This window comes from Nicotiana attenuata, unplaced genomic scaffold (assembly GCF_001879085.1).
Source record: "Nicotiana attenuata strain UT unplaced genomic scaffold, NIATTr2, whole genome shotgun sequence".
NCBI lineage: Eukaryota > Viridiplantae > Streptophyta > Magnoliopsida > Solanales > Solanaceae > Nicotiana > Nicotiana attenuata.
In genome coordinates, this window is record NW_017672148.1 from 149696 (window position 1) to 176446 (window position 26751).

A 26751-nucleotide genomic window follows, 5' to 3' on the forward strand; every position below is an offset into this window, starting at 1 on the left:
TTTCTACAATTTTTCTATAATTTTACTACAATTTCGTAAATATATCATGTCTTCTTCTTCGAGTTTCAATCTGAAATTCAGCCAAAACCAAGTCTAATCTTCACCAAAACCCCTCAAAATTGAGATATAAACTCCAAACCATATCCCAATTGTTTGCAACAACACCCAATCCAAACAAATAATAATTTTTGAAAATCCAAATTCGAATCAAAGCTTCAAAGCTTTTTAATGGTTGTCAATTGTGGAATTGCTGCTCTCTTTTCCTTTGCTTTACATTACTGAAATTTGGGATTGAGAGATAGAGAGAAACGTAGAGAAAATTCTCAATTCTTTGCAACAACATCAAATTCAAACAAATAATATTTTTTGAAAACCCAAATTAGAATTCAAAGCTTCAAAGCTTTTTAACGGTTGTCAATGGTGGAATTGTGGGTGGGTGCAAGATACGTGGGGGAGGGGGAAGGGGTGTGGAGAGAGAAACGTGGGGGAGTGGAAGATATGTTAGAGTAATTTTAGGACACTAATTATTATCATTAATTTCCTTAAAATGTACGTAATTATAGTAAAACTTGAATAGGGAGGGTAATATAGTTTCATATAGTGTATAGGAAAGTAAAAATCTCATAAAGAAAATAACCCAAATATTGGTGTGGTACAAAATAACTGGGCCGAACCGAACCATTGACACCCCTAGCCAAAGTATTTTGTTTCAAAGTTAATGTGTTAGGCCAAGCTTTTATAAGCAAAAAAAGTGCTTTTGAGTAGAAGCAGAATCATTTTTTAAAAAAGCGGAAAATAGTAACTTTTCTTCAAAAATACTTTATTGAAAAGCAATTTCGAGAAAAATACACTTAAAATACTTCATAAAAATTTGTTCAAACACTAATATCTGCTTAAAAATACTTTTAAATTAATTAATACTTCTCAAAATAAATTAATTTTAGAAGTTTGGTCAAAAGTAATTTTCAAAAGAATGGGTTGTAGGAGAGCCATGTGGCAGTGCTTCTACAAAAGATTGAAAAAACAAACAAAAATAAATAAATATCTAATGGGGTTAGCATGTAAAATTCGTGGTCGCCATTGTGCAACTGCAATAAACAGTGTCCTCTTCCGGTGAAGCTCCGCTCTTCTTCTCCGGTGATCTTTCTGCAGGTGAGTATTCTCTTTGCTCAGTTACAAATACACTTGCTTTATTTCAAATCAAATAATTGAGGTGTAGGAATTACATTACTTACGGAGTTCAAATGTTTAATTTTAGCATATCTTGAGCAAATTAATATAATTTGAAATTACAAAATGAGAAATTCCTATATATAGTTGGTCAGCTCTACTTTCTTGTTGTGAAGCTGTAAATACAATTCGTTTTTTCCTCTCTTTTTTTTTTTTTTTTTGACCTTTATTCTGCAAAACAATGTTATTTTTAGTTTCCATTGCAGAAATGCTTGAATTGGAATTTGGAATTACAGGTCGTTTTTGACTTAATGATTTTCTGTTGAAGGTTAAGTTAGTTAATTATGAAGTTGCAACAAAAATAGAGGTTGAATTAAGTGAACCAAAATGGAGTAGAATGGCTATAGAGGATTATATAGCCGTCCAACTAGTTTCAAATCATGGTTGTTGCAATAAACATTTAGATATTGTTGTGAAGCTGTTACGACAGTTCTCATTTTGACTTTTACAACTGCAAGGCAGTAGACTAACTTTTAGTTTCCCTGAATTTATCACAGAAATACTGTTCAAACTAGATTGACCGGAAAGGAAAGATATACTTCTTTGGAGTCGGGTCCTCAACAGTAGATATGGTGCAGAGTATGTCAATGAGCACTCTTGCAACTTCTAGATATTGCGGAGCTGGTGGTTCCACCTACCTGAGGAGGCATTTTGGACAGATAAAAGAAACCGCAACTGGTTTTGGGGGAAGTCATTTTGTTTGGAATGATCGTCGGAAAAGCTTGTCTTTGTCTACCCACTTTGATATGCTAAAACCGAGAAATTTGAGAGCTCAAGCTGGATGGCTGTTTAAAGGGGGCGATCAAGCCTCAGAAGCAAGTTGTGAGCGCAGCGAGAGTGCCAATGAAGATATCTTGATGTTCTTTTTCCAGCTGGACTTGGCTACACGTGTGCAGGTTCCCATCTAGCTCTATGATTTGTTGTAGTTTATTTGGTATATCTTTGGCTGTTGCTTCACCAGTTGTCTATCCTGCTTTCATCACAGTATGCCTTGAATGTGGAGCAGTATGAAATTGCACAACAACTAAGAGAGAAGCTCACTGAGGTTAGACTACGGAGATCTTAAGTTTCTTGTTTTCTTCTCATCTTTAACTGATTTTCCATTTTAAATATCAAAGCAATTGTTGCCACTGTTCTTCCTGTAATTTTATTGGATTTTAGTTGTCTGAAATTGGACAAGCCAATGGATCAATGAAAATTGTTTACTAACTAGAATCAGCACACTTCTTATATGCTAATGAAGGTGGAAACAGAGGTTCTGAAGCAGCAGGAATCCCGAAGGGGATCAGCCTCAAAGAGTGAAGCTCAAGATATGGCCATAAGCATCTTGCGTCTACGGTAAGCATCCTCACATTCTTTTTGTTCTTTTTTACGAGCTTTGGGTGCCGAATATCGAGGTATTAAATGAACTGAATATAAGGGACTTCTAGCTATGGTATATTCCAGAGGTATTCCCTTTTGAAGCATCTCTGATCAGCTTTTGCTTCATCCAGTGCAGACCTGCAGAATGCAGTTCAGAGTGAAAACTATGATTTAGCGGCTAAATTACGAGACGAAATTTCCAAACTAGAGGCAGAGTCTCTAACTGCATCAATAAGAGCTCAAGCATATGTAAATGCTCAATATGCATTTCGATTAGGCCAGAAAGTGAGGCACAAGTATTTTGGTATGGAAACTTCTAACTAATTGTTTAACTTTTACATTGATCTTTTATTATTTAGGTGAAGTTCTGGCAGATACTTGCCTGTGCCACGGGTACCCTAAATTGTTGTTGGTGGGGAATATTTACTTTATGTTAATACTACCATAGTGCAGATGAACTGTGAAGCTAAGTAGTACTATATATATGTTGATGCTGAAAGTTCTTCTTATGCACACAGGGTTCAACAAGTTGCCTTTTTTGTTTCTTCAAAAAAAGCAGGGATGATCATCATGCTTGTCATTTATTTCCAAACAAACTGAAAGAGGGAAAATGGAAAAGCTGACGAAGTGGAAAAGGCTAAAAATTCTTCGGAAATAGTCTATAAGGTGGAAGGGAAGGAACATTCTGTTTAAAATTCAAAAGACCAGAAAAAAGAGGACGATATACAAATTCACATAGGTTCACGTGTGAGTTGTAGATAAAACAGATATATAATTGGAGCCTAGTATTTAGTTTTTTTATGGGATCGTCAAATCTTGATGATTGGCAGAACTTTTTTTATTGAACTGCATGAACTACTGGACTGAACCTCACTGAGTAAAGAAACCTTGCTAATTTGTTGCGTTGACCTATGAGGATACTCAATATTTCCTTCTGTGATGTGCTATGACTTGCATGAATATCTGTTATTCGCAATGTACAGGTTGATATCAGTATTCAATTTGCGAATTTATTGCTTCCTTCTGGGGAAAATGCGTTCTCTTAACTGACATTTATGGAACCCCCAGATTCAGCTTGATTAGTAAGTGTTACTCAACTTGTTTATTCGAAACCTGATCTTCTGACTTCAGGATATCGTGGTGTAATATGTGGGATGGACCCAATATGTTGTGAATCAAGTTCATGGATGGAAACTGCTCAAGTTGATAAGTTGAGCCGTGGTCCTGATCAGCCATTTTATCAGGTTTTTCGCATTTTTTTATCAGATAAAAAAATTCAGTTTTTTCCTAGATCTTCTAACATAAATTTCATGTTCCTACTGCAAACAAAGATTTATCACCTCATTCCCATTCTCAATCCAATTTATCTATCTGAACATGATCTGGTATTGTCAGTGATGCTTTACAGCCACATCCCCAAGAAAAGACCAAATAATGTTTTAAACTGCGTATGTCAAATTGTCAACTACTTGTTCTAATCCACTATCCTCCTAATATCTGAACTCTGAAGTTTAATTTACTGCTTATGCTCTAGAGTCCCACTTCCTGGTTTCATCATCTTGTGGGAATTATGAGATGTTGTCTATCCCCATTGACCTGATAATTTACCACTTTAGTGTGGTCCTCTAGCAATTGCTCATCAACTAGTTACTGTAGCGTCAACTATACGCGACACTTTTCATCAATGGCTCACTTGGCAGTACAAACACAGTACGGTAGTTTTACCTTTAGACCCTCATTTTGGAAAAAATATTTTGGAAAAAATGCATACAAGCTCAAAAATTGATTCTGAGTGATGTGAAATTTTTTCATATTCAGAGTTAAGGTGCCGGTAAGATATTGTACAGAGCAATATCTGTTTGAGCTTCATCAGAGAAACATTTTAATGGTAAAAATAAAAGTCTAGTTGTCTTGTTGACTTTCCTTTACTTACATCTTCTGGCAAAAAAAAAAAGGCGTGTAAACTCTGAGGGAGGGGTTTGTTTAGAGAATTTCTTAAGCATACTGCAAGTTCCTGATCCTAATCCAGATTTCAAACTTCAGCTCTCATTTTGCTGCATAAGAGGGACCGAAAGTGCTGCTGCTCCACGTTATATTTTTCTCTATTTAATACTTCAGACCTATTTAGCTTTGATTCGATATGCTTTCAGGTGCTGGTAGATGTACATACAGATCCCAATCTGTTAGTTGCATATGGTAAGTAAAATTTGACACGAATGAGCATTTTTTATGATTAGACTCTGAGCTAAGGAAGGTCATATACGGAAAATTTTATTTTGTGCCTCATACAACTGACACTAGTTGTATGAGTCAACTTTTTTGTCTCACAGTTTTGTGGACCCAGAAGTGTAAGATTGGGGTCCACAAATTTGTGAAACAAAAAGAAGCCTCGTACAACTAGTGTCAGTTGTATGAGACACAAAATAAAACTTCTCGTCATATACTGTATTGAATTGTACAATATCAACCTCTTAGGAAAGTCTGATAATTGTTCATCTTGCAGTTCCTGAGGAAAGTTTAGTGGCCCCCAGCGAACCAGATAAGGTGTGTATCCCACCAATCTGAAAATACAAACGGAATTGTCATTCAATCTCTAACTTGGTTAAAAATGCAACACGCGTGTAGGATAGATTTGATCATCCCTACACCTCATTCTTATTTTTTGGGATGGATGCTGCTGGAGATTTCATACCAATCAAGCAGCTGCGCGAGAAATACAACAGGCCTCGGCATGAGGTGCCATATGATCCAGAGGACGAGAAGAGTGGAGAAGGATCCTAGGTGTCACCAGGAGCAATGCTGTCCTCTTGGGCAAGATTTGAATATATGAGAAATCCTTTTCCTGATAATGGTCGAGTTACTTCATTTTGAGACTACACAACATGTTTTCCTGCACAATGTCCTTAGAATACATGCGATTGTGGAGGTTTTGGTGTATTGTGGTAGAGATTTAGGATGATAATGATCAAAGTACATAGAGCTTCTGTTATTACGAGCCAGTTTCAGCAGAAAATGGTCAAGTTTAGAACAAATAGTAAAATGTATCTAATGATGTATGGTTATTGTTCCCACTTTTCGGATCTTTACACTAATAGCCGGCGATATTCGTTGTTTACTTTTTTTAGCCATATACATGAATTACACATTGATTAAACATAATTATACACATATAATACATAAATTATGCCTCAACCGACTATTTTTAGTTTAAATGGTTGGGTGGACGGCTATTTGGGTTAATTCTTTCTTCTTTATACTTAGATTACAATTAAAAACATCAATATTAATTGGATACAGTGGAATGTATATTTTCTTTTCTTCATACAACGGAATAATGGATCCTACCCTCTTCCGTTCTCTCGCTCGACCCCAAGAGGCTTAATATTTTATATGGCATAATAATAGGAGTATAATTTTTTTAACATTATCAAGTCATTTAAAAGTCTATTACAAGGTACTATTTTATAGCATGTGGGGTATAATAACCCATTAATTGTGGTAATGACATGTTATATCAGATTAATCTTTCACCTTTAGTCTGCACTATATTGAGATTTGGCTTTGTAGTCCAATAGAATTGTTATTTTAATAATATGATATTTTCTCAAATAATACAAAAATAGTAAATAAAACAGGAGATTTTGTAATATCATTTCTTCTTCTTTTAAAAAAAAAAAATTGTAAGGCGCATAAAAGATCCAAATCCTATGAATATTTCATACTATGATTAGTTGTAATTGTAATCTTTTTCAAGCTATTGATCAGTTTATTATAAATAGTTTTTACGCAATATACCTTAAAAACATGTACAATTTTCTTTTGACTGCTGACACTAAAAATAAATTATTAGGTTTTAAATTAATACTTTATACATATTAAATAAATTTCTTGTTCCCTCCAAAACTCTAAACAAATATGAAAATCAGCAAACTTCAAGTAACAAAATTGAAGAATGATACAGTATATGCCACTGTTCAGAGCATGCTCAAACTCAAGATCTTTAGCACAACTCCATGCACGTCTCATTATTAATGGTCTCCACAAAGACCCACTTCCTTCCACTAAGCTTATTGAGTCCTATGCCCAAATGGGTTCCCTTAAAACTTCAAGACTTGTCTTTTACACATACCCAAATCCAGATTCTTTCATGTGGAGTGTTATAATTAAATGCCATGTTTGGTATAACTGTTTTCAAGATTCCATTTTTCTTTATAACAACATGGTTTGTCACACTAAGGAAACAAATAGTTTTATTTACCCTTCAGTGTTGAGGGCTATTTCTGCAATTGGTGATTTGGGTATTGGCCAAAAAGTTCATGGAAGGATTTTGAAATGTGGGTTTGAGTCTGATCCTATTATTGAGACTGCATTGTTGAGTATGTATGGTGAACTTGGGTGGACGGCTTGTGCGCGCAAAGTGTTTGATGAAATGTCTGAAAGAGATGTTGTTTCTTGGAGTTCGATTGTTTCGAGCTATGTAAGGAATGGACAAGTTAGGGAAGGTTTGGTGGTATTTGGAAATTTGGTTAGGGAAGGGGTTGAGATAGATTCTGTGGCTTTGCTTAGTGCAGTTGAGGCTTGTGGTGAGTTGGGTTTATGGAGACTTGGGAAGTCTGTTCATGGTTATATATTAAGAAACAGTATTTGGGGTGATGGGTCTTTGACGAACTCGCTTGTTGCAATGTATGGAAAATGTGGCGATGCCGGTAGTGCAGAATTGCTTTTTGATAATATTGTTGATAAGAGTACTTATACTTGGACAGCTATGATCTCCTGCTACAATCAAAACGGTTGCTATCAGGATGCATTAGCGTTGTTTGTTAAGATGCATGAGTCTGATGTGGAATTCAATGAAGTTACTCTGATGTCTGTTTTATGTTCTTGTGCTAGGTTAGGTTGGCTAAAGGAAGGGAAGTCGATACATGGTTTTATAGTTAGAAATGCTATAGATAGTGGCGATGATCTTCTAGAGTCAGCCTTGGTTGACTTGTATGTAAACTGTGGCAAGGTAAGCGATTGCCACAAGGTATTTGATACATCCCAAGACAGACGTATTGTGTCGTGGAATATGCTCATATCGGGTTACGTGCAGGAAGGATTGTCTGAGAATGCATTGACACTTTTTGTGGATATGGTAAGAAAAGGAATACTGCCGGACTCGTATACTCTGGCAAGTGTCCTCTCAGCTTCTGGAGATATTGGGTTTTCCGAATTTGGGTGTCAAATTCATAGCCATGTTATTAGGACTGGCTTTTCAACTGAGGAGTTTGTCCAGAATTCCATGATTGACATGTACAGTAAATGTGGACTTGTAGATTGTGCATTCTTGATATTCAAGGGCACACAAGGAAGAAGTGTTGTGACTTGGAATTCAATGATGTGTGGGCTTACACAAAATGGTTTCTCTCGTGAAGCTATCAATCTCTTTGATGAGATATACTCAAACTCGAGTGAAATGGATGAAGTGACCTTCTTGGCTGCAATTCAAGCATGCTCGGCTATAGGATGGCTGGAGAAGGGAAAATGGCTTCACCACAAGTCAATCATCTTTGGTGTGAGTCAGGATATGTATGTTGATACTGCTCTGACGGACATGTATGCTAAGTGTGGAGACCTCCGGATGGCTCGGAGAGTTTTCGACAATATGTCGGAAAGGAGCATAATATCTTGGAGTGCCATGATAGGTGGTTATGGAATGCACGGTCAAATCGATGATGCCATCTCACTCTTTCATGAAATGGTAAATAGTGGAATAAAACCAAATGACATCATTTTAACAAATATTCTGTCTGCTTGCAGCCATGCTGGTTTTCTGGATGAAGGGAAATATTTCTTCAGTATGATGATTAACTTGAGCATTGAACCAAAACCCGAACATTTTGCATGTCTAGTTGATCTTCTGAGTCGAGCTGGTGATATAGATAAAGCATATGAAGTCATCATTTCGATGCCATTCCCTGCAGATGTTAGCATTTGGGGTGCCCTAGTAAATGGATGTAGAATTCACAAGAGAATGGATATTATTAAGATGATTCAACAAAGGCTTGAAAACATGCAGACAGATGATACTGGATACTATACCTTATTATCGAACATATATGCAGAAGGGGGAGAATGGAATGAAAGTAGGGTGGTGAGGTCAAAGATGCGATGTTTAGGTTTGAGAAAGGTCGATGGGTATAGTATGATCGAAGTTGAGAAAAGAATACATACTGGCAAAGCAGATGACACATACTCATTCTCAAAAAGGGAAATCTCCAGCTTATGATTTTCCATGGTTTTGGAATTAAAGAACTGATTTGTCTGGGAAGATGCAATATTGATTTCATACAGGCTCTGAACTGGAAGTGACTGCTGATCCGACAAACGCTGGCTAAGAGGGATAGCTCTGTTTTGGTTCATCAGGAGACTCTTCAACGGCTTCCCAAGGTTGAACTATGTCTGCTACGGAGCTCACTACTATTGTTCTCTTTCTGTCAAGTAGCTATTCTCATGGATAGACCAAAAGCTTGATCCAGGGCCGACTTGTCAACTCCAACCAGCCTTGGCATTCAGACAGCACTATACTAAAGCAGACGGTCCTGATGACTACTATGAAACTCATAAGTCATATGAAGCCGAATCAAGAAAGACGAGAATTCGAATGAAATGCATGTTTTACCCAACACTAGAATGGAAACAAAAATGGAGATCAAAGAGTAGGGTCCATAATCCACTTTCTGATGTGGCATGGAACCATGGCTTTCTACTTGAAACATTGATAAGACATTGCTGCAAGTGTGAAGCCAATGCTAGCAATGCTGTTGCAGTAAACTTGCTGGTTGTCAAGTGAGTTTATTCCATTAAGTGGTCAGCACAAATCTCTCTTAGTGAGTTTATTCCATTAAGTGGTCAGCACAAATCTCTCTTAGGCCTACAGCAGATTCTCCATATGGTAAACAAGTCAATTGTTACAAAGGTGGGCGGATGAAAGATTTATATTTGATGGGTTCAACCTTTAGGTTCTTACCTCTGAATCCATTACATTTTTTACACTATGCGTTCACAATTTAATATTTTTCATATTGTAGTGAATTTCACATATGTACACCCCTAGTAAAAAATGCAGGGTTCTATTTAACTGCATCAGCCTATGTCATTATTTCTGTATTTTACTCTTCCTGTGCTATTTCCTCTTGAGAGTTTGAAGGCATTGGTTAAGACAATTTAATATGGTGTACAATATCAGTTACATCAAAGAAATTGTGTAATAAACTCTCATTCTATACAAATTTCTAACTTAGCACTTAATAATTTGCTTTCAAAGTTGTCAGAAATCTGCCAAGCGTGTTTTCTTTTTTTGGTTTCCCACCCAGTGTCCGATACTCGCTTTGTGGTAGACAGAAATTGTGCCAGAATGTGAATGGCTAATCTCAATCAGCTCAATGTGGTAGACAGAAACTCATGCTCAAGTGAAAAAGATTTATTATTATTGGTGTTACTGTAACTATTACTACTACTAGCCTTACACTACTACTACCCTTTGTTAATTACCTCAAATTTGCTAGTTATTGTTGGGAAAAGAGACGATGGAAATCAAAACTTGAAACTAGGGGTGTACAAAGGGAACCGACAAACCGCACCAACCCGATAATTCGAGTCAAACCGAGAAAAAAAATCCGACTATGGTTTGGTTTGATTTGGTTTGGTGTTGGAAAAAAAAAACCGAACCTAATTGGTTTGGTTTGGTTTTAACTAAAGAAAGTCAAACCGAAACCAAACCAACCCGACGTTACATATATAGAAATTTTAGATATATTTAATATATAAATATACTTATTGTGATGTAATTTATAAATATTTCTTAAAAAATTTCATAATTTTATCTTTCAAGGTATTATTTCAATGTTGGACATGAAACTTTTGAATGTTCCAATAAGTTTTATAGCCATTAACAGTAATAAACTAAATAATGCTTACAAAATCCTAAACAGTACTAATGCTAACTAAAGACATTCAATTCAATGCTACGAACGGAAATGTATTGAATATCTATTTTTTGTTTTGCAATAATTTAGATAAAAATGCATAACTTATTTTTATTTTTTCTTTAGCGTTTAGTCATGTAATTAATACTCCCTTATCAGTCTACCTATTTTATCATGACTTAGTACTTTTAGATTATGTTTATTTTTATTATGGCTTTTTAATTAGCACTATTTATTATACATAATTTTATTGTCTTTATTGTTGAATATTTTTGGATAATGCCATGACACATCTCATAGTTTGTATTATTTTCTTGAAAAATACTTTATATAGTTGTATCTTACTAGGATTAAAGAAATATTTTGAGCACAATTTATATATTTTTTCTACGAAGATTTTACAGGAAAAAAAACCCGAAAAACCCCGAATAACCCAAAAACTCGAGAAAAACCGAGAGTGAAAAACCCGAGTTTTATTGGTTTGGTTTGGTCTTTAGATTTAATAACCCGACACAAATAGTTTGGTTTGGTAATTATAAAATCCGAACCAACCCGACCTATGTACACCCCTACTTGAAACTCCTAGATATAGAATTAGTGCTATATCTCTAGAAAGTTGAAAATGACCATCTAATAATATCTAGATTCTATTTGTAGGTGTGTTTGGTATGTCATAAATGTTATCCATGAAAATAAGGAAAATAACTCTCATTTATGGACGGAAGTCATTTTCCGTACAACTACTTTGACATTTAAATTCATGTTACTTGTTCCCACTAATACTTAGACGTTATTATTAATCTTTGGTACTCAAGATTTTATCAAAACACATTACAACTTGTGAAACTTTTTATTATTTTTTCGAAAAATATTTTTCACTCACAGCCGAATAAGAAAATATATTCTCCAAAAATATATTCTTCAGGTCGCCAGTTCGAGCCCCTGTAGGGCCACTCGAGGCATTACAAACCGGCCGCGTCTCCAGGGCCCCGTGGAACTAACCGTGGTGCACGCATTCAAACAGCGGGTCCCGGTGGATATAGCTAGTCGGGTTCGCAAAGCGATGCCCGGAAACCACGGGTTTAAAAAAAAAAAAAAAAAAAAAAAAAAAGGACAAAGACTTCCATCCATTCAGACACACACGTAATCTTTTGGATTCTTGTGATGATCCACACCTTTGGACACAAACCGATTACGTATCAGCCACAGAGACAAAGAAGTGGAGATCCGAACAATGGTCAAAACGTGGGAGTACATTGTCCAACCTAGTACTTTGTAGGCCCAAACAGGAAATCTATTAGATCACTTTTAGTCCGCAGCCAAAATTATCTATATTCGACAGTCACAAAATGTATAAAATTTATATAAATGTATATACACAAACAAAAAAAAATCAGCTATTCGACTACTGATGTTACTATTATTAGTTGCTAACAAGAAAATAAAATTAGAAAGAGATTTTTATTTATTTTTATTAATGAAGGAGGTATTATTCTTTCGGCTATTCTGCCTAATATGCAATAACAGAGAAATTAAGGCAACATAAGGAACAAAATTACTTGGGCGTTAAATTGAGAATGATGTTATCCAAACTATTTCTCTATTAGAAAAAGCAAATAAAGAATTCATTCTCAAATATAATCTTTGGTTTCTTTACAGTAATAATAGCATTTCTCATAAGATCAAATGGCCAAATCTCATGAGAATTAGATGTTAAAATTAAGGAAAAAGCATGTGGAACCAAACAGCAGCACTAAAGGGCAGCCTGGTGCACTAAACTCTTGCTATGCGCGGGGCCGGGGGAAGGGCCGGACCATAAGGGTCTATCGTACGCAGCCTTACCCTGCATTTCTGCAAGAGGCACTGAATAGCATTAATACACAGCTAAAGAAATGCTGTATAAATACACGAGACATTAAGCAGCAGCATCCTCTTGAATACAAGGTCAGTAATCCAATGTAAGAAACATAATAATGGGGGCTCCAAATTATGGAGCAAACAAAGACATGTACAAAAACAATCCCCATATAGCTAAAAACTCTCACTCCTGAAACTCATAAACAAAGCTCCCTAAATCCGTTAAATGTCATCTCTATAAATGATGAATCGACAATATTACGTCATTTTTGCTCGTGTTTAAGTTAACAGGACAGCCGGAGGATTACCTGCAGGGCATCTTTGCCTCCGCGGGCGCCTAGGTGTCTTTCCCCACCCTGTTAGGTTTTTATCCTCCAAACTAGCTTCAATGTTATTAAGTTGGTGCATTAGCGGAGAGCTCGTCGTGGTCAACACCGTTGCAGGGGTGGCGACCACAACTGTTTTCCGCCTTCCCCTAGCACCTCCGTTTCTTGTCCCGTTCCTTCTTGTCAAACCGGAGTTCCAAGTATGGCCCGTTGCTCTCATCAACCCTCCGAACGTCTGAATGTCTTCGGTCACCTCGTGCCTTGACAATGAAACTAGACCGGGAAGGATATCCCTTTGGAAGTCCCTTCGTTGCCTTCCCCTCCTTGCTTGCCCTCTTCGGGGTCGGGTTGTTAGTGAACTGGCCCCTCCATCTTCCACTGTTTGGAATTCAGGAACAAAAGGCTTTGGCATATAATCTTCCTCCTTCGTTTCTGTTAGTCGCAATGTCATTTCCTCAAAGTAATCTATTTCCTTAGAACCACAACGTGCAACCATCGTGCCATCAAGCTCGGCTGCACAAGAAGAAACCACATCGACAAACCATCGTAGGGATTCCAGAGGATCATCGGATGGATCATTGCATGTTTCCTTTACGGAGATGCATTGACTGGACGATGAGATGGCAACTATAGCTTCTGCTGCAGTCCTGAGTAATTCCTCCTGTGTGTGCTCAGGTTTATCGTCAGGTAGCTGCAAAGATGCTTCACGTTGCTTGTCTTCTTCTCCAGGCAAACTGTCCTGTTCAATGTCCATAACTACAGGGGCTTCCAAATCTATATCCAGAATAGTCTTCACCTTAGCCTTATTGCTCTCAGCAGAAACTGGTTCTTCATCCTCAGTAATACATGAGTTCAAATCGAAGTGATTCTTGATGTTCGTAGTTTTTGTCTCCATAACTTTCTCAGTAACAATCTGTTCCGCAGCAGCAGGTTTCTCGGGCTCGACCTCAGAAAGGTCACAAGCTATGTTAATGTCAATCACCATACTCCTCCTTTGATGTCTGATACTCTCTCTCTTGGGAGAGGAACGAAGAGTAGCGGAAGTGGAAACAAGTGATGATGACTCATTTCTGGAAGCAGAGGGAATATCAAGGATTGGAACACCAAGAATTTTTCTTATATGCCGCGTCTCCCCTTCTTTTGCGGTCTTCATGCGGTGATCTTCAGAAACTGACGGATCAATCGGTGTTTGGCAAAAAGAAGGGCTTGAGTAGGCCTGGACAAAGCCAGAATTTGTTGAAGTTCCACCTATCCTACTATTGACGCCCTCACTTTTACCATTTACTTTAGCTTTAAGCCATGGCAAAGCTGTTACCGGATCTTGAGGCTCTCTTTTTTCATCACCAAACTCAACACCTTGCCTAGGAAGTTCTTCACTAAGTACACTCTTTGATAGTTCATTTAAGTCGAAACCTTTTCCAGATGTCACAACATCCGCATTGTTAGAGCTAATGAGAAAATTCTCACATGCATTGTTAGAGGAGCGCTGAGACATAAAATGGTCCCCCTTAATATGGTTCAAAGAGTCAAAAGCAGCTGTAGGAAAGTGAATTGATTCTTTGGTCCCGGATGAGGACCCATGGTAAAAACCATTACGGATAGGATGCAACCTAGAACTGCCGTTCACATGCCAATTGTCGCCAATTTGGCTCTGAGATGACTGTGAACCCTTACCAACTACTGCAGAAGAGTTGAAGAATGAGTTTGCATGCATTGAGGATAACCTCTGAGTAAAGCTACCGCTTGGCTTCTCCCACGGGGAGACAGAGTGTGGCCACGAACTGCTAAAGTCGGAGGAACTTGGACATGGATATGGACTAGCCATCTTGGAAGTAACAAATGGTTCACCATGAGTATAATTGGACTGCTCGCCATTTCTGTGAGAGATATCTAAACTATGCCCTGCTCTATCTTTCCAAATGCCATCCTTACTTTGGTGAATTGGATGAACTCCCGGCGGTTGATAGGCTTTGTTAATCATTACTGTTGCTTGATGGGAAGCTGCAGGTATCTTCTCTTGTCCAATACCTCTCGGAAATGAAGCCGAGCTACCATTGGTGTTACCTACAAATTGAAACAAACCCCTTATATATCATCACAGAAATCAAGAAACAAGGAACCTCTCTCTCTCAAAAGTCACTAACTCAAAGTAGGTAGAAATGAACTCCGGAAGTTGCTAAACTCGAGTAAGATGCAGAAGTTTTGAAAGGAACTGTTACCTGTTTCATATGCCGATGCCAACCACTCCCTCTCTTTGGTTCTACTGTCAGCATATACGTTACTTAAAGAGTCATTCGGGCGTGCACAATTGGAATTCCAAGGCAAAGCCACAAACGGCGGATTTGATCTTGCAGAAGCATTTGTGCTTCTAATTTCTTTATGATTATTACCATAACCAAGAAAAGCAGCAGGACAGGTGGCTTCGTCAAGCTGCGCTGGTTCATTTAGATCAGCCAACCCAATAGAGCTTCTCAAACATGAATTGGATGCCGAAGCATCTTTTCCGCTATCGCTCTTTGCACCACCACCAAGAAACAATTTTGTTCCACTCTCTCGGGCAACTATATAATTTCCATTAGCAGGATAACTGGGAAATGAAGATCCTACATTATCTCGCAACGGCTCATTTTCCTCTGTATCTATGTATTCATCAGCTGGAAGTTGAAGATCAAACAACTTTTTCCGGACCTTCGAGGGCCTAGTCTCCAAAACATCAGAGGCTTTTGAAGAATAACCGTTCTGCAATTGAACTCGACCAGACTGTACACCATTTCCTTTTGAAGAACTAAAGGGAGAATTAACAATGTCAGTACCAGATGTAGATGGTCTAGTATAACTGGAATTTTCCAAGGGGAAGTTTGTTATGTGCCATTTCCGAGCATCTTCAGATGGTACTTGAGATCCTAGGTGACTAGATGAACATGATGGCTCCATCGATGAGCGAAGTTTATGCATTCCCTTCCTTCTAATTTCATCCATCATGTCCCTCTGAATTCTGTAAAGGCGATGAAGTTCCACCACCTACAACCAAACCTTTGCATAAGCATATTTTTGTAATGCCGGATGAAACAAAGCAAAAAAGGGCAATTAAAATTTCCAATTAAACTTTTTCTGGAAAAAAAAAAGGCAAAATTACCTGATTCTTGAATATGGCCTCGTGTTCAAGCATCTTCTGCTTCAGAATTTCCTTATCATATCCTCGATATGCATCAGTTATAGTCCTTGACGTGAAACCATTACAATATTGACCGTTCGGTAAGGTCTTATCTGCATAAAATAGGGGCCAACTGCTGCTATTAGAGTCCTCATTAAAGTCCCTCATAGAGTAATAGCTTGCTAAGTAGCCTTTACAGTGCACTTGTGTTCCCATTCCTGCCAAGATTAGGAATCGAGAATTTAATTAAAACCGAGCAGTTTATTCTGAATAAACTTCAAAACTGTTCTAAAAAGATGTATGATCACAAGGAAACAGAATTGAGATATTCAGTCCCTACATGATATTTATGCACATATGATCCCAACTCATAACAGCAAAACCAACAGCATTACAATCTCCAATAGGCATTAAGTAAAGCACGTTAACATTGAGAGGGTAAACATATTATTATGTACATCTTTTAGTATGTGACGGAGCTAGTTAAAATCAACCAAAACTGGAAGTATAGATATGCATATTAGAGAGTAAAGGTTTTAGGATACCGCACGTTTAGCAAAGTGAAAGCTAAGTGAGAGTAGATGGGATTTTGGTATCTAAATGCAGATAATTCAAATATTCAAGTTTAGTCATCCAGGAGAATGAAAACATATATAGTATTATTAAAACAGGAGTGAAAAGGAGGAGTGCTATGGGAGTGTGATATGATAAGAAGATACTAACAAAGTGAAAGTCAATTTCTATAGAATGGCTTCGGAAAAAAACATAAAACTATAGAACGGCTATGAACAAGTAGAACACAAAGATGATAAGAGAGGTATCCTAAGATGGTTTAGCTACATCCTACGTAGACTTAGCTAAAATGAAACAGCATCAGTGTAGGCGACAGTACTAGTAGCAATTAAGACTAAGTTGTTGGTACACTTATGTAAGGTCGGTGCTCTCAAGAGTCTCTTAACTATGCTTAGAGACTTGTATGTTCGTGTAGGGGTATGTACGAGGATTCGATATTCTCTAATTTTAGAGGACCCCTAACTTTGTCTCGAAAGACATATTATTTTGTCAACTAGTGGATATGTTCATTGATGGGCCTACCCTAAACAAAATAAAAATATCAGGGCGCCTTGAAAAATTGATGAAGAGAAGATCAAACGCATAGATATTGTCATGAAGAAGAATCTTTCAGTTATATGGGGTGGGGGTGGGGGTGGGGGAGGGGAGCTATTCTGCTTCAAGTATATCTACCAAAATCTAACTTCAAGCCCTTTACATTAATCAGCAATTAATGTTTTGTCAACATTCTCATAGGATTGATTGAATAGATTACAAATTAAAGATGCCGGGTCAGCACATGCAAGATTATCTCCAGGCGTAGAAGATTGCATTGTCTCAACTTGTGCACTTCTCTTTTATACCATTTCCTAAGTTTAACGTGAGACAATTCTTGGACACTCGGTCATACAACTTTTGTCCGCCAAGTAAAATGATCCTGAAGGGACCTATAAAAGTTATTCTTAGAAACCTGACCACAACAATTATCAAAAGACAAATTGCATCAAAGCAACCCGAGTATTACACACACTCTGCACGATTCTCATCAGCAACACGTGGAAAAACTCGAGAAGTTTTCACACTCTTTCAGAAACCAAGATATACGACTTGCATATACTTTTTCAATCACACCTTTGTCAAATTTATGTTCACATGCACCCCATGAAAGCAGTACTCTAACCACTGAGTTAAGTAGGCCATTTATCATTTCCCAACAGAACCCACTGAAAACACGTCCTCAGTTCGGATTGCAGGCTGCAACTCGCCTGCATGAAGCCGAATAGCTAGTAATCGCCGACCAGCCATACGGCGGTGAATTCATTCCCGGGCATTTCAAGACTTAAAAACTAATTGCTCCCTATAGCACACAGAAACAAGGAATCACAATGTAGGGTCCAAGGATAGCAGAGGAAACAAACAAGATAACAGACGGCGAATAAGATTACAATTTATCTGGAAATTTGTCTGTAAGCAGCACTGAAATACAAAACTCTCCGATTACCGTAATCTATAATGAAGACAGGCAATCTTGTGATAGCAGATAAATTGGATTTTAATGTAATCCACTTTCACTATGAACTTCTTACTTGTCACATTGGAAATTTAGTTAAAGCTAAATGACTAATCTAGGACCTTTTTTCTAATAAAGGCTCAATCTTTAACTCATGCAATTTAAACTCTTAACCCCCACTTTTCTTCTTCCTAAAAGTAATAGTTTTCCTACCAAATTCAGACAAATAAATGAATTTAAGAATATCAACCACTTCATAAGCAATTAAAGTTCCACTCTTTTTCAATTAGAAGAGTAAATGAGGTAGAAATTATAAACACAAAAGCTAGAAAAGATCCAAAATAGATAAGATCACCAGTAAAATCCAAGAACTTAATCAAATCTGCAAGTAACAAAGAAAAATGTAAAAGCTCATAATTTTAGAATCCAAAACCATTAATTAAACTAAACAAAGCAAAAATAGAAATATTCTGTTCTTGGGGGAGTCTTAAAAGTCAAATAAGAATAAATCTAAAAGCAAATAAATATATAATAATAAGAATTTACCTCAACCCCACATCTTGAAACCAACTCTTCTCAATACCCTTTTCATGGATTGAACAATGAACATAAATTGAAGTAATTCACCAACTCAAGAATCATGATAAATTGAGTGACCCCAAAAAAAGTGGAATTATTAACTCAAAATAATGGGAAATAAATATTTAATAATAATAATAATAATTATGAAACAAGTAGAGCATTGAATTAAAGAAACTTCAGATCCTAATGAAACTGAATAAAAAGATTGGAGATTTACATCTGATGGGGCCACCACACAAGAATTTTTTTTCTCTTTCTTGGTTCTAATTCTCAGAAAAAGAGAAAAAAAGAAAGCTCTTTTTTTTTTAGAGAGAGAAGAACAAGAAGTAGAGAGAGAAAGAGACAGAAGTTGTATAAGACTTCAAAGGTTTGTGTACTATATTTTTGTTGTTAGAAAGAGAAAGAGAGAGAGAGATCCCAGATAAGAAAATCTTGACACAAACAAACAGAAGCTGCTTTGCTTTGGTTTGCTTCTAATAAGAACAGTGACATGAAATTTGTCAACATCCGGTCTCCTTTTTATTCCTCTCTGCTTTTTTTTTTCCCTTCACTTATACTGCTACTTTTCTATTTCTATGATTTCCTTATTGGTTATTTAATTAATAATTAATAATTTTTTTCTGTGTTATTAAGGAAATGAAAAGGAAATGGGGGCATTTTCTAGATTCTCTCCACCTTCCTTGTTTTTGGTACAGATATTAATGAAATAAATTTAATACCCCTTGCCCCTCTCTTGTCTCCTTATTAAACTAGTCACCCCAGTATATTTTAAGTGATTTTTTGGTATTTTTTTTATGGCTCATAATATTTAATTTATTCAGATATCAAGAAGGAATTAACTTTTTCTTTTCAAAGTTGTCCTTGGAGTGAAGAGCCTAGGAGTAATTTGTTATATTTCCAATGAGCAAATTAAGGCTAATATGGTCGATTTCATTATTAATTAATATTAAAAGGTGAATTCTTTAATATGTATGAAAAGAGCCAAAAAAAATCACTTAAAGTGAACAGGAGTAACTAGTATATAACTATAAATTATATACTTGTTTTGTGTGTGGAAATTGCAAATTAAGGTAGAAGACTAGTAGATATCGAGCATCTATTTTTTCATACATGTTGTATTTATATCATTCAAGTATTTTCTTTTTCTTGTATTTTTATTACTATCAGTTATTTCTTTGTGTTTCGTTTATCTTATTATCTCACCGTTATTCCTGTTTCTTTTCATAGCTTCTCCGGTACTGTATTTTTTCGATTACTGTTGTGATTATATTTGTCTTGAGCCGATGGTCTATCTGAAATAGTCTTTCTATCTTTATTAAGTAAGGATAAAACATACTATAAACTATCATCCTCAGCTCCCACTTACGGGATTACATCGAGTTTGTTGTTGTTGTACTTGTATTATGTCCAGAGGCGGAGCTAGCCTGTGAGGTGCGGGTTCGGCCGATCTCGGTCACTTATGCATAAATATTGTATTTGTACTAGAAAAATCTTTAAATATATATATATATATATATATATATATATATATTTAATTGCAAACTTAATAACTAATATAAATTATGAGTTCCATGGTAAATTTAGAACCCATAAACTTCAAATCTTGGCTCTGCCTCTAATGTGTGCTTATTCTTGTGATATATTCGACGATTTTATTTGAATAGAGTTTGATTAATCCTTTCGCTTATTAAATGTGACAGTTTGTGACTTTTAATTTCGTAATTAACGGACAAAATGAGATAATTATTATTTAATGGTAAAAAAGACCGAGTGCTCCACCGAAACAATGAACATATAACATGTTTCTTTACACATATTGCTAGCACTAAATCCTAATAAATGAAAACAGAATTTTACCTTAATTTATCACTTGGGTATACTCTCTCAGTCCATTTTAATTAATTTTTTGGCCTTTTTCTTGTGGTTCGTTATATTTGTTTTTTAGATATTAAGAAGGAATTAACTTCTTTTTTTCAAAGCTGTCTTTGGAGTAAAGAGCATATGAGTATTAATTATATTTTCGATGAATAAATTAAGATTAATATGTGTAGACATTGAAATTTTAACAGATCAAGATAAATCCTAAATTCAAGATAATTCTTGAAATATTAGGAGTCTATTAGTGTTATTTGGTGGCTACTCCACCCTAACCATAATTCATGCCTATAAATAAGGCTATATATGTTCTTCAAAGACAATCTCAGCAATTCCAAAAACTCTCGCAATATGCACAAAGAGATCAAATATGAGACCTCCGAAATTCCATGAAACTCTTGGAATATTCATTAAGAGATCAAAGACATGTCAAATATGTCTTGCTTAAAGTCCTACGTTCGAGAGATACGCCGCTAAGGCCCTCGAATCACGGATAATAAAGCGGAGGGAAGAATCAAGGGATAAACAGAATTGTACCGCATTGTTTATCAATAAAATCGTGTTTCTTCATATTTATACTGTGGGTACGATTTATTTTTGTATCACAAATAATTTGTTGCAAACAAATTGGCACACCAAATGGCTCTTCCTCCTACAAATCAAAAACTTCAAGTTTCAAGATTATCTGTTGTGATGGTCGGGTATTTCAAGTCTCACCTTCAAGTTTCAGCAAGCCTACACCTCAACAAACCTTGAAATAGGGGGCATTTGTAGACACTGAAACTTTAACAGATCAAGATAAATCTTAAATTCAAGACAACTCTTGAAATATTAGGAGTCTATTAAGGTTATTTGGTGGCTACTCCACCCTAACCCTAATTCATGCATATAAATAAGGATATATATGTTCTTCAAAGACAATCAGCAATTCCAAAAACTCTCGGAATATGCACAAAGAGATCAAATATGAGATCTCCGAAATTCCATGAAACTCTTGGAATATTCATTAAGAGATCAAAGACATGTCAAATATGTCTTGCTTAAAGTCCTACGTTCGAGGAATACGCCGCTAAGGCCCTCGAACCACGGATAACAAAGCGGAGGGAAGAATCAAGGTATAAACAGAATTGTACCCGCATTGTTTATCAATAAAATCGTGTTTCTTCATATTTATATTGTGGTTACAATTTATTTTTGTATCGCGAATGTTGCAAACAAATTGGCACGCCCAATGGGACCAGTTCTGCCCTTCATCTCTTCCTCCTACAAATCAAAAACTTCAAGTTTCAAAACCATTTGTTGCGATGTTCGAGTACTTCAAATCTCGTCTTAAAGTTTCGGCAAGCCTGCGCCCCGACAAACCTTAAAGTAGGGGCATTTGTAGACATCAAAATTTTAAGGGATCAAGCCAAATCCTAAATTAAAGATACTACAGGACTCTTGAAATCCTAGGAGTCTATTAGGGTTTCTTGGAGGTTACTCTACCCTAAACCTTAACTCACACCTATATAAAGGGATATATATTCCCTTGAAGAGGCGTCTCAAAATCCCATAAACTCTTGGGATATTTACAAAGAGATCGAAATATGGCCGGATGCTTCTTGACAATCAACTAGTTCAAGAAACTGGAGATCAAATACATCCCTAGGAGGTCAGCATCATCCTACATTCGAGAAATACACGGCTTCAGCTCTCGAATCACAGATAACAAAGCGGAGGGAAGAATCAAGGGATAAACAGAATTGTACCCGCATTGTTTATCAATAAAATCGTGTTTCTTCATATTTATATTGTGGTTACGATTTATTTTTGTATCACAAATAATTTGTTGCAAATAAATTGGCACGCCCAGTGAGACCAGTTATGCCATTCATCTCTTCCTCCTACAAATCAAAAACATCAAGTTTCAAGATTATCTGTTGTGATGGTCGGGTACTTCAAGTCTGTCTTCAAGTTTCAACAAGCCTACGCCTCGACAAACCTTGAAGTAGGAGGCATTTGTAGACACTGAAATTTCAACAGATCAAGATAAATCCTAAATTTAAGACAACTCTTGAAATATTTGGAGTCTATTAGGGTTATTTGGTGGCTACTCCACCCTAACCCTAATTCATGCCTATAAATAAGGCTATATATGTTCTTCAAAGACAATCTCAGCAATTCCAAAAACTCTCGGAATATGCACAAAGAGATCAAATATGAGATCTCCGAAATTCCATGAAACTCTTGGAATATTCATTAAGAGATCAAAGACATGTCAAATATGTCTTGCTTAAAGTCCTACGTTCGAGAAATACGCCGCTAAGGCCCTCGAATCACGGATAACAAAGTGGAAATATTTTCTTCCACGCATAAAACTTTAATTTTTTTTAAAGTAAAATGTATGTTCAAACACAACTTCAACTTTAAAAAATTATTTTTCAACACAACTTCAAAAATACTTTATTTCAAGTTTCAACCATATATATGTCCAAACGCTAGCTTAGTCTATTCATTTAAAGTTGTTCATCAATAAATGTTTTGAGAAATACAAATATACAATGATAAATGCCAAAATATTTTTATTCAAATTACTCTCTTAGTTAACATTACAAACATGATAGCATACTTTGCAGTTTAATATTTTTTACGTTACACCTCCAAATTATTGGCTTACACGTGTCAATCTTTCTAATTATGCATCTTAGTCAATATATTCAATTATTCAATCTTTCTAATTACACCTCCAACAATATTTTCAATTTTAGTCAAATTTATGGCAAAACGGGAGATCAAATTCATCACTAAATTCAGGTCTGCATAACAGTTGAACAAATAAGACAACCAACTCGATAAACCTTCTAAGCTAATTGTTCATTACAATTCATAAGAATAGTATTTTTTAACAATTTTAGAGTATTAATGGGGTTCAATTAATTTTTTTGCCTTTTTAAGTGTTGTTTCAATTATCTAAATATACTTAATTTGGTGTTGTAGCAGAGTACTAAGATATCAGACTAAAGTGGGACCCACTGTCACTGTGGGTAGGATGAGGTTTCTAAAAAGGTTTTCTTTTTCTTTCTTCTAGGGCTTAGGTACTTTTATTAAAATGCCCTCGGAGTTTAGGTATATTTACTGAAGTAGTGAGGCAAAATAAAGAAAGATAACATTTGATTATTCTGATTGGTCTATACTAAGTTAAAGTATAATTTGTAAGCTTTTGGTTAGGTGCCCCTGTACTGTACTGTGTAATAATAAAATAAGCAAGTACAAAATACCATTAGATTTTGACGTACCAACATGGTATTTTGTAGCAGCCCAATTTAATTTTTTCCCTATTAGGAGTTCATTACTTACATTGGGGTCCGACTAAGCGGGCGTTTGGACATAAGAATTGTAAAATTCCATAAAAGGGTGGAAAAAAATTTTAAGTGAAAATGATATTTGAAATTTAGAGTTGTGTTTGGATATGAATATAATTTTGGGTTGTTTTTGAAGTTTTGTGAGTGATTTGAGTGAAATTTTTGAAAAATAGATTTTTTGGAGTTTTTCAAATTTTCGAAAATTTTCAAAAATAATTCTTCAAGTGAAAATTAGAAATTTTATGAACAAACATTGATTTCAGAAAAAAGTGGACTTTTTTTGAAAAAAAGGGAAAAATTGCTTATGTCCAAATGGGCTCTAATTTAAAGTCATATTGAGAAATTCCACTTTGAGAATAAAATGCTTCATACCAAAGAAAAGAGTCCATTGCTCAAATGGTCACTCAACTATCTCAAATTATCTTCTAAAGTCACTTTTCTTTCGTTTGTACCAATAAAATCACTGAACTATGTCTATTGCACTCAGACGGTCACTCAACTAAATTTTCCAAAATTTGGATTGCCAAATACCTATTTTACCCTCTAAATTATAAACATTTATCTTCTTTTTAATTTTTTAAAACTTTTTAGTATTAAAAAGAATAGTTGGTTTTTATTTTCTTTTGAGACACATGGTGTAGAATTTGTGAAATAGATTTAGAAAGAATATTTGCAGCGCTAAAATATTGTAACTTCAACTGCATAATATTCTGAATTAATAATCTTGAGCTCTATCTTGATGAAAGCTTATTAGTCGTAGATTGTCATAAAACAATAGTTTACTTTGCTAAAATAGACCAATTGACTTGATATTTAGCTAAACAATAATCTTGAGCTCTAATATGATTTTCATTTACTCACACTTAGTTGGCGAGCTATATTTTCTCTAAATAACTAAAATCTTGATAGTGACTTTTGACCTAAAAGATGAAGATAAAAAGGATTATAAAAAAATAAAAAATAAAAAAAGACGAAATAATTAGAGTGGTTGGTTCACATTTTAATTATAGGTACTAGGTAACAAAATAATAGCGTTGTTAATGGCAGTCAAAGGTAAGTTTCTTTTTTTTTCTTTCTTCCCAAAATGGAAATTAGCATGTACTCTCCTCAATTTATTTCAGACTAAACTTTTATAGAAATTTCAAACACATGGAAACACAAGCAAAAAAATTATAATTACACAAATATTATTATTTATTTAGTCTAAGCAGCCCAACTTACTTTTATGTATTACACTCAACGGCATATTAGGAATTAAAAAAATTTAAAATAGAGATTTATATTAGAAGTTAATAAATACGTAAGTTAGTTTGAAATTAAGTTTTTAATAGTAACAACTAATAAGATTCCACAAATCATGAAAATGATATAAAGTTGGTAGGATACACTTTGAGCCAAAAAAAGAAATGAATATATTACCAAAAGTACCCTTCCTTTTTTAGCAGTGTTACAGAATTTACCAACCTAAAGCTAGGTAGTCACAGTCAAATGTTGATTTCCGAATGGACATATTATAAAGTTATTGCTCCTATTTACTTAAGTTTTGTTGATCCCTTTTGACTATTCAAACAAAATTTGTAGGGGAGTTATTAAAGTAATAATTTTTATGTCAATGGATTAATCAAATAAAATAACTTTATATAATCTGTAACGACCCGATCGATCGTTTTAAGAATTTACGCCCCGATCCCCTATTAACTGCTTTCCCCGTGTGTGTTTCTGCTATTTTGATTTGCCGGGATGTTTGGTTTTGAGCTTCGGAGAGTTTTGGGACACTTAGTCCCTAAATGAGAGCTTACGTGTTAGACATTTGACCGTAGTCGGAACAGTGTGAAGACGGCCTCGGAATGGAATTCCGATGGTCCCATTAGCTCCGTTGGGTGATTCCGGGTTTAGGAGCGTGTTCGGATTGTGTTTGGGAGGTCCATAGCTAATTTAGGCTTGAAATGCCGAAAGTTGAATTTTTGAAGTTTCCGGTTCAATAGTGAGATTTTGATCCGAGGGTCGGAATGGAATTTCGAAAGTTGGAGTAGCTCCGTAGGGTTGAATGTGACGTGTGTGCAAAATTTCAGGTCATCCGGACGAGGTTTGATAGACTTTTTGATCGAAAGCGTAATTTGAGAGTTTTTGAAGTTCTTTGGCTTGAATCCGATGCAAATTTGGTGGTTTGATGTTGTTTTGAGCATTCCGAAGGTTGGAACAAGTTTGAATGATGTTTTACGATTGGTTGGCATGTTTGGTTGAGGTCTCGGGGGCCTCGGGTGTGTTTCGGATGCTCAACGGACCATTTTTGGACTTGGAGAAGGATCAGATTTTTGCTGGTTTTTGTTGCAGACATTTCTTCATCGCGATCGCGTGAGGATGCTCGCGATCGCGAAGGCTTAGATGAGGCAGAGGGAAATTTTGCTCTTCGCGTTCGCGTGAAAAGGAATGCGAACGCGTAGTTATGGGCAGTGCTGAATTGCGAACGCGTGGGCTAGGCCGCGTTTGCGTAGAAGAAATAAGGCGGCGGTGGAATTAAGTGTTTCTCTTCGCGGTCGCGTGAAGCCAACCGCGATCGCGTAGGTATGAGGGAGCTAAAGCATCGCGTTCGCGTGAGGGGTTCCGCGTTCGCGTAGAGTTAATTTGGGGCCAGCGGAGTTTGTGCTTCGCGATCGCGATTAAGTAAATTAAAAAGCTGGGCAGTATTTTAATAGCCCAATCCGCGACCCTTCTCCATTTTTCCACTATTTTTGAACGTGATTGAAGCTTTTGAGAGAGATTTTTGAGGAAACCAAAGGGGAATCATTTGGAGGTAATATTCTTGACTTCATAACTCGTTTATATGTGATTAAAGGTCTAATTAATGGTGAGAATTTGGAGAAATCAGTACAATAATGGGTAATTAGGGCTTGAGATTAAGAGACCATAAAATGGGAATTTGAGGGGTTCTTTGGACTCTGATTTCAGTGTTCTTGGTATGGTTAGACTCGTGAGAGTACGAAGATTGTGAAAA

General features: G+C 36.0%; 3 protein-coding genes across 5 annotated transcripts; 2 read left to right on the plus strand and 1 right to left on the minus strand.

The window, feature by feature from the left end:
* The first annotated feature begins 1043 nt into the window (after window positions 1–1043).
* LOC109212061 lies at window positions 1044–5707 on the plus strand. The gene is made up of 9 exons (XM_019375681.1): window positions 1044–1152; window positions 1728–2126; window positions 2216–2275; window positions 2474–2568; window positions 2724–2896; window positions 3724–3836; window positions 4743–4788; window positions 5096–5136; window positions 5218–5707. The coding sequence occupies exons 2-9, from the start codon at window positions 1800–1802 to the stop codon at window positions 5371–5373; spliced, it is 1011 nt and encodes a 336-aa protein (XP_019231226.1). The 5' UTR covers window positions 1044–1152; window positions 1728–1799; the 3' UTR covers window positions 5374–5707.
* An 805-nt stretch (window positions 5708–6512) lies between these two features.
* LOC109212062 (putative pentatricopeptide repeat-containing protein At1g69350, mitochondrial) lies at window positions 6513–9844 on the plus strand. The gene has a single exon (XM_019375682.1). The coding sequence runs from the start codon at window positions 6545–6547 to the stop codon at window positions 8858–8860; it is 2316 nt and encodes a 771-aa protein (XP_019231227.1). The 5' UTR covers window positions 6513–6544; the 3' UTR covers window positions 8861–9844.
* Window positions 9845–12455: 2611 nt separating this feature from the next.
* LOC109212060 lies at window positions 12456–19061 on the minus strand. Of its 3 annotated transcripts, XM_019375677.1 has the most exons (5): window positions 18505–19061; window positions 17580–17805; window positions 15879–16114; window positions 14962–15763; window positions 12456–14806 (listed from the first exon to the last, which is right to left on the minus strand). In XM_019375677.1, the coding sequence occupies exons 2-5, from the start codon at window positions 17653–17655 to the stop codon at window positions 12696–12698; spliced, it is 3225 nt and encodes a 1074-aa protein (XP_019231222.1). In that variant the 5' UTR covers window positions 17656–17805; window positions 18505–19061; the 3' UTR covers window positions 12456–12695. The 3 variants fall into 3 exon arrangements, with proteins under 3 accessions (XP_019231222.1, XP_019231224.1, XP_019231223.1); XM_019375679.1 differs by lacking the exon at window positions 17580–17805 and having other exon boundaries at window positions 18758–19061; XM_019375678.1 differs by lacking the exon at window positions 17580–17805.
* Window positions 19062–26751: the final 7690 nt, after the last annotated feature.

What these genes read in the sequence shown, in the direction of transcription:
- LOC109212061 (XM_019375681.1), top strand. Translation starts at nt 1,800, where the DNA reads ATGGTGCAGAGTATGTCAATGAGCACTCTTGCAACTTCTAGATATTGC. An exon ending in CTGATCAGCCATTTTATCAG is followed by an intron (nt 3,837 to 4,742) that starts GTTTTTCGCATT and finishes ATATGCTTTCAG; the next exon opens with GTGCTGGTAGATGTACATAC. An exon ending in CCCCCAGCGAACCAGATAAG is followed by an intron (nt 5,137 to 5,217) that starts GTGTGTATCCCA and finishes ACACGCGTGTAG; the next exon opens with GATAGATTTGATCATCCCTA.
- LOC109212062 (XM_019375682.1), top strand. Translation starts at nt 6,545, where the DNA reads ATGATACAGTATATGCCACTGTTCAGAGCATGCTCAAACTCAAGATCT.
- LOC109212060 (XM_019375677.1), bottom strand. Translation starts at nt 17,655, where the DNA reads ATGATAAATGGCCTACTTAACTCAGTGGTTAGAGTACTGCTTTCATGG. An exon ending in AGGCCATATTCAAGAATCAG is followed by an intron (nt 15,764 to 15,878) that starts GTAATTTTGCCT and finishes GTTTGGTTGTAG; the next exon opens with GTGGTGGAACTTCATCGCCT. An exon ending in GGCATCGGCATATGAAACAG is followed by an intron (nt 14,807 to 14,961) that starts GTAACAGTTCCT and finishes TTCAATTTGTAG; the next exon opens with GTAACACCAATGGTAGCTCG.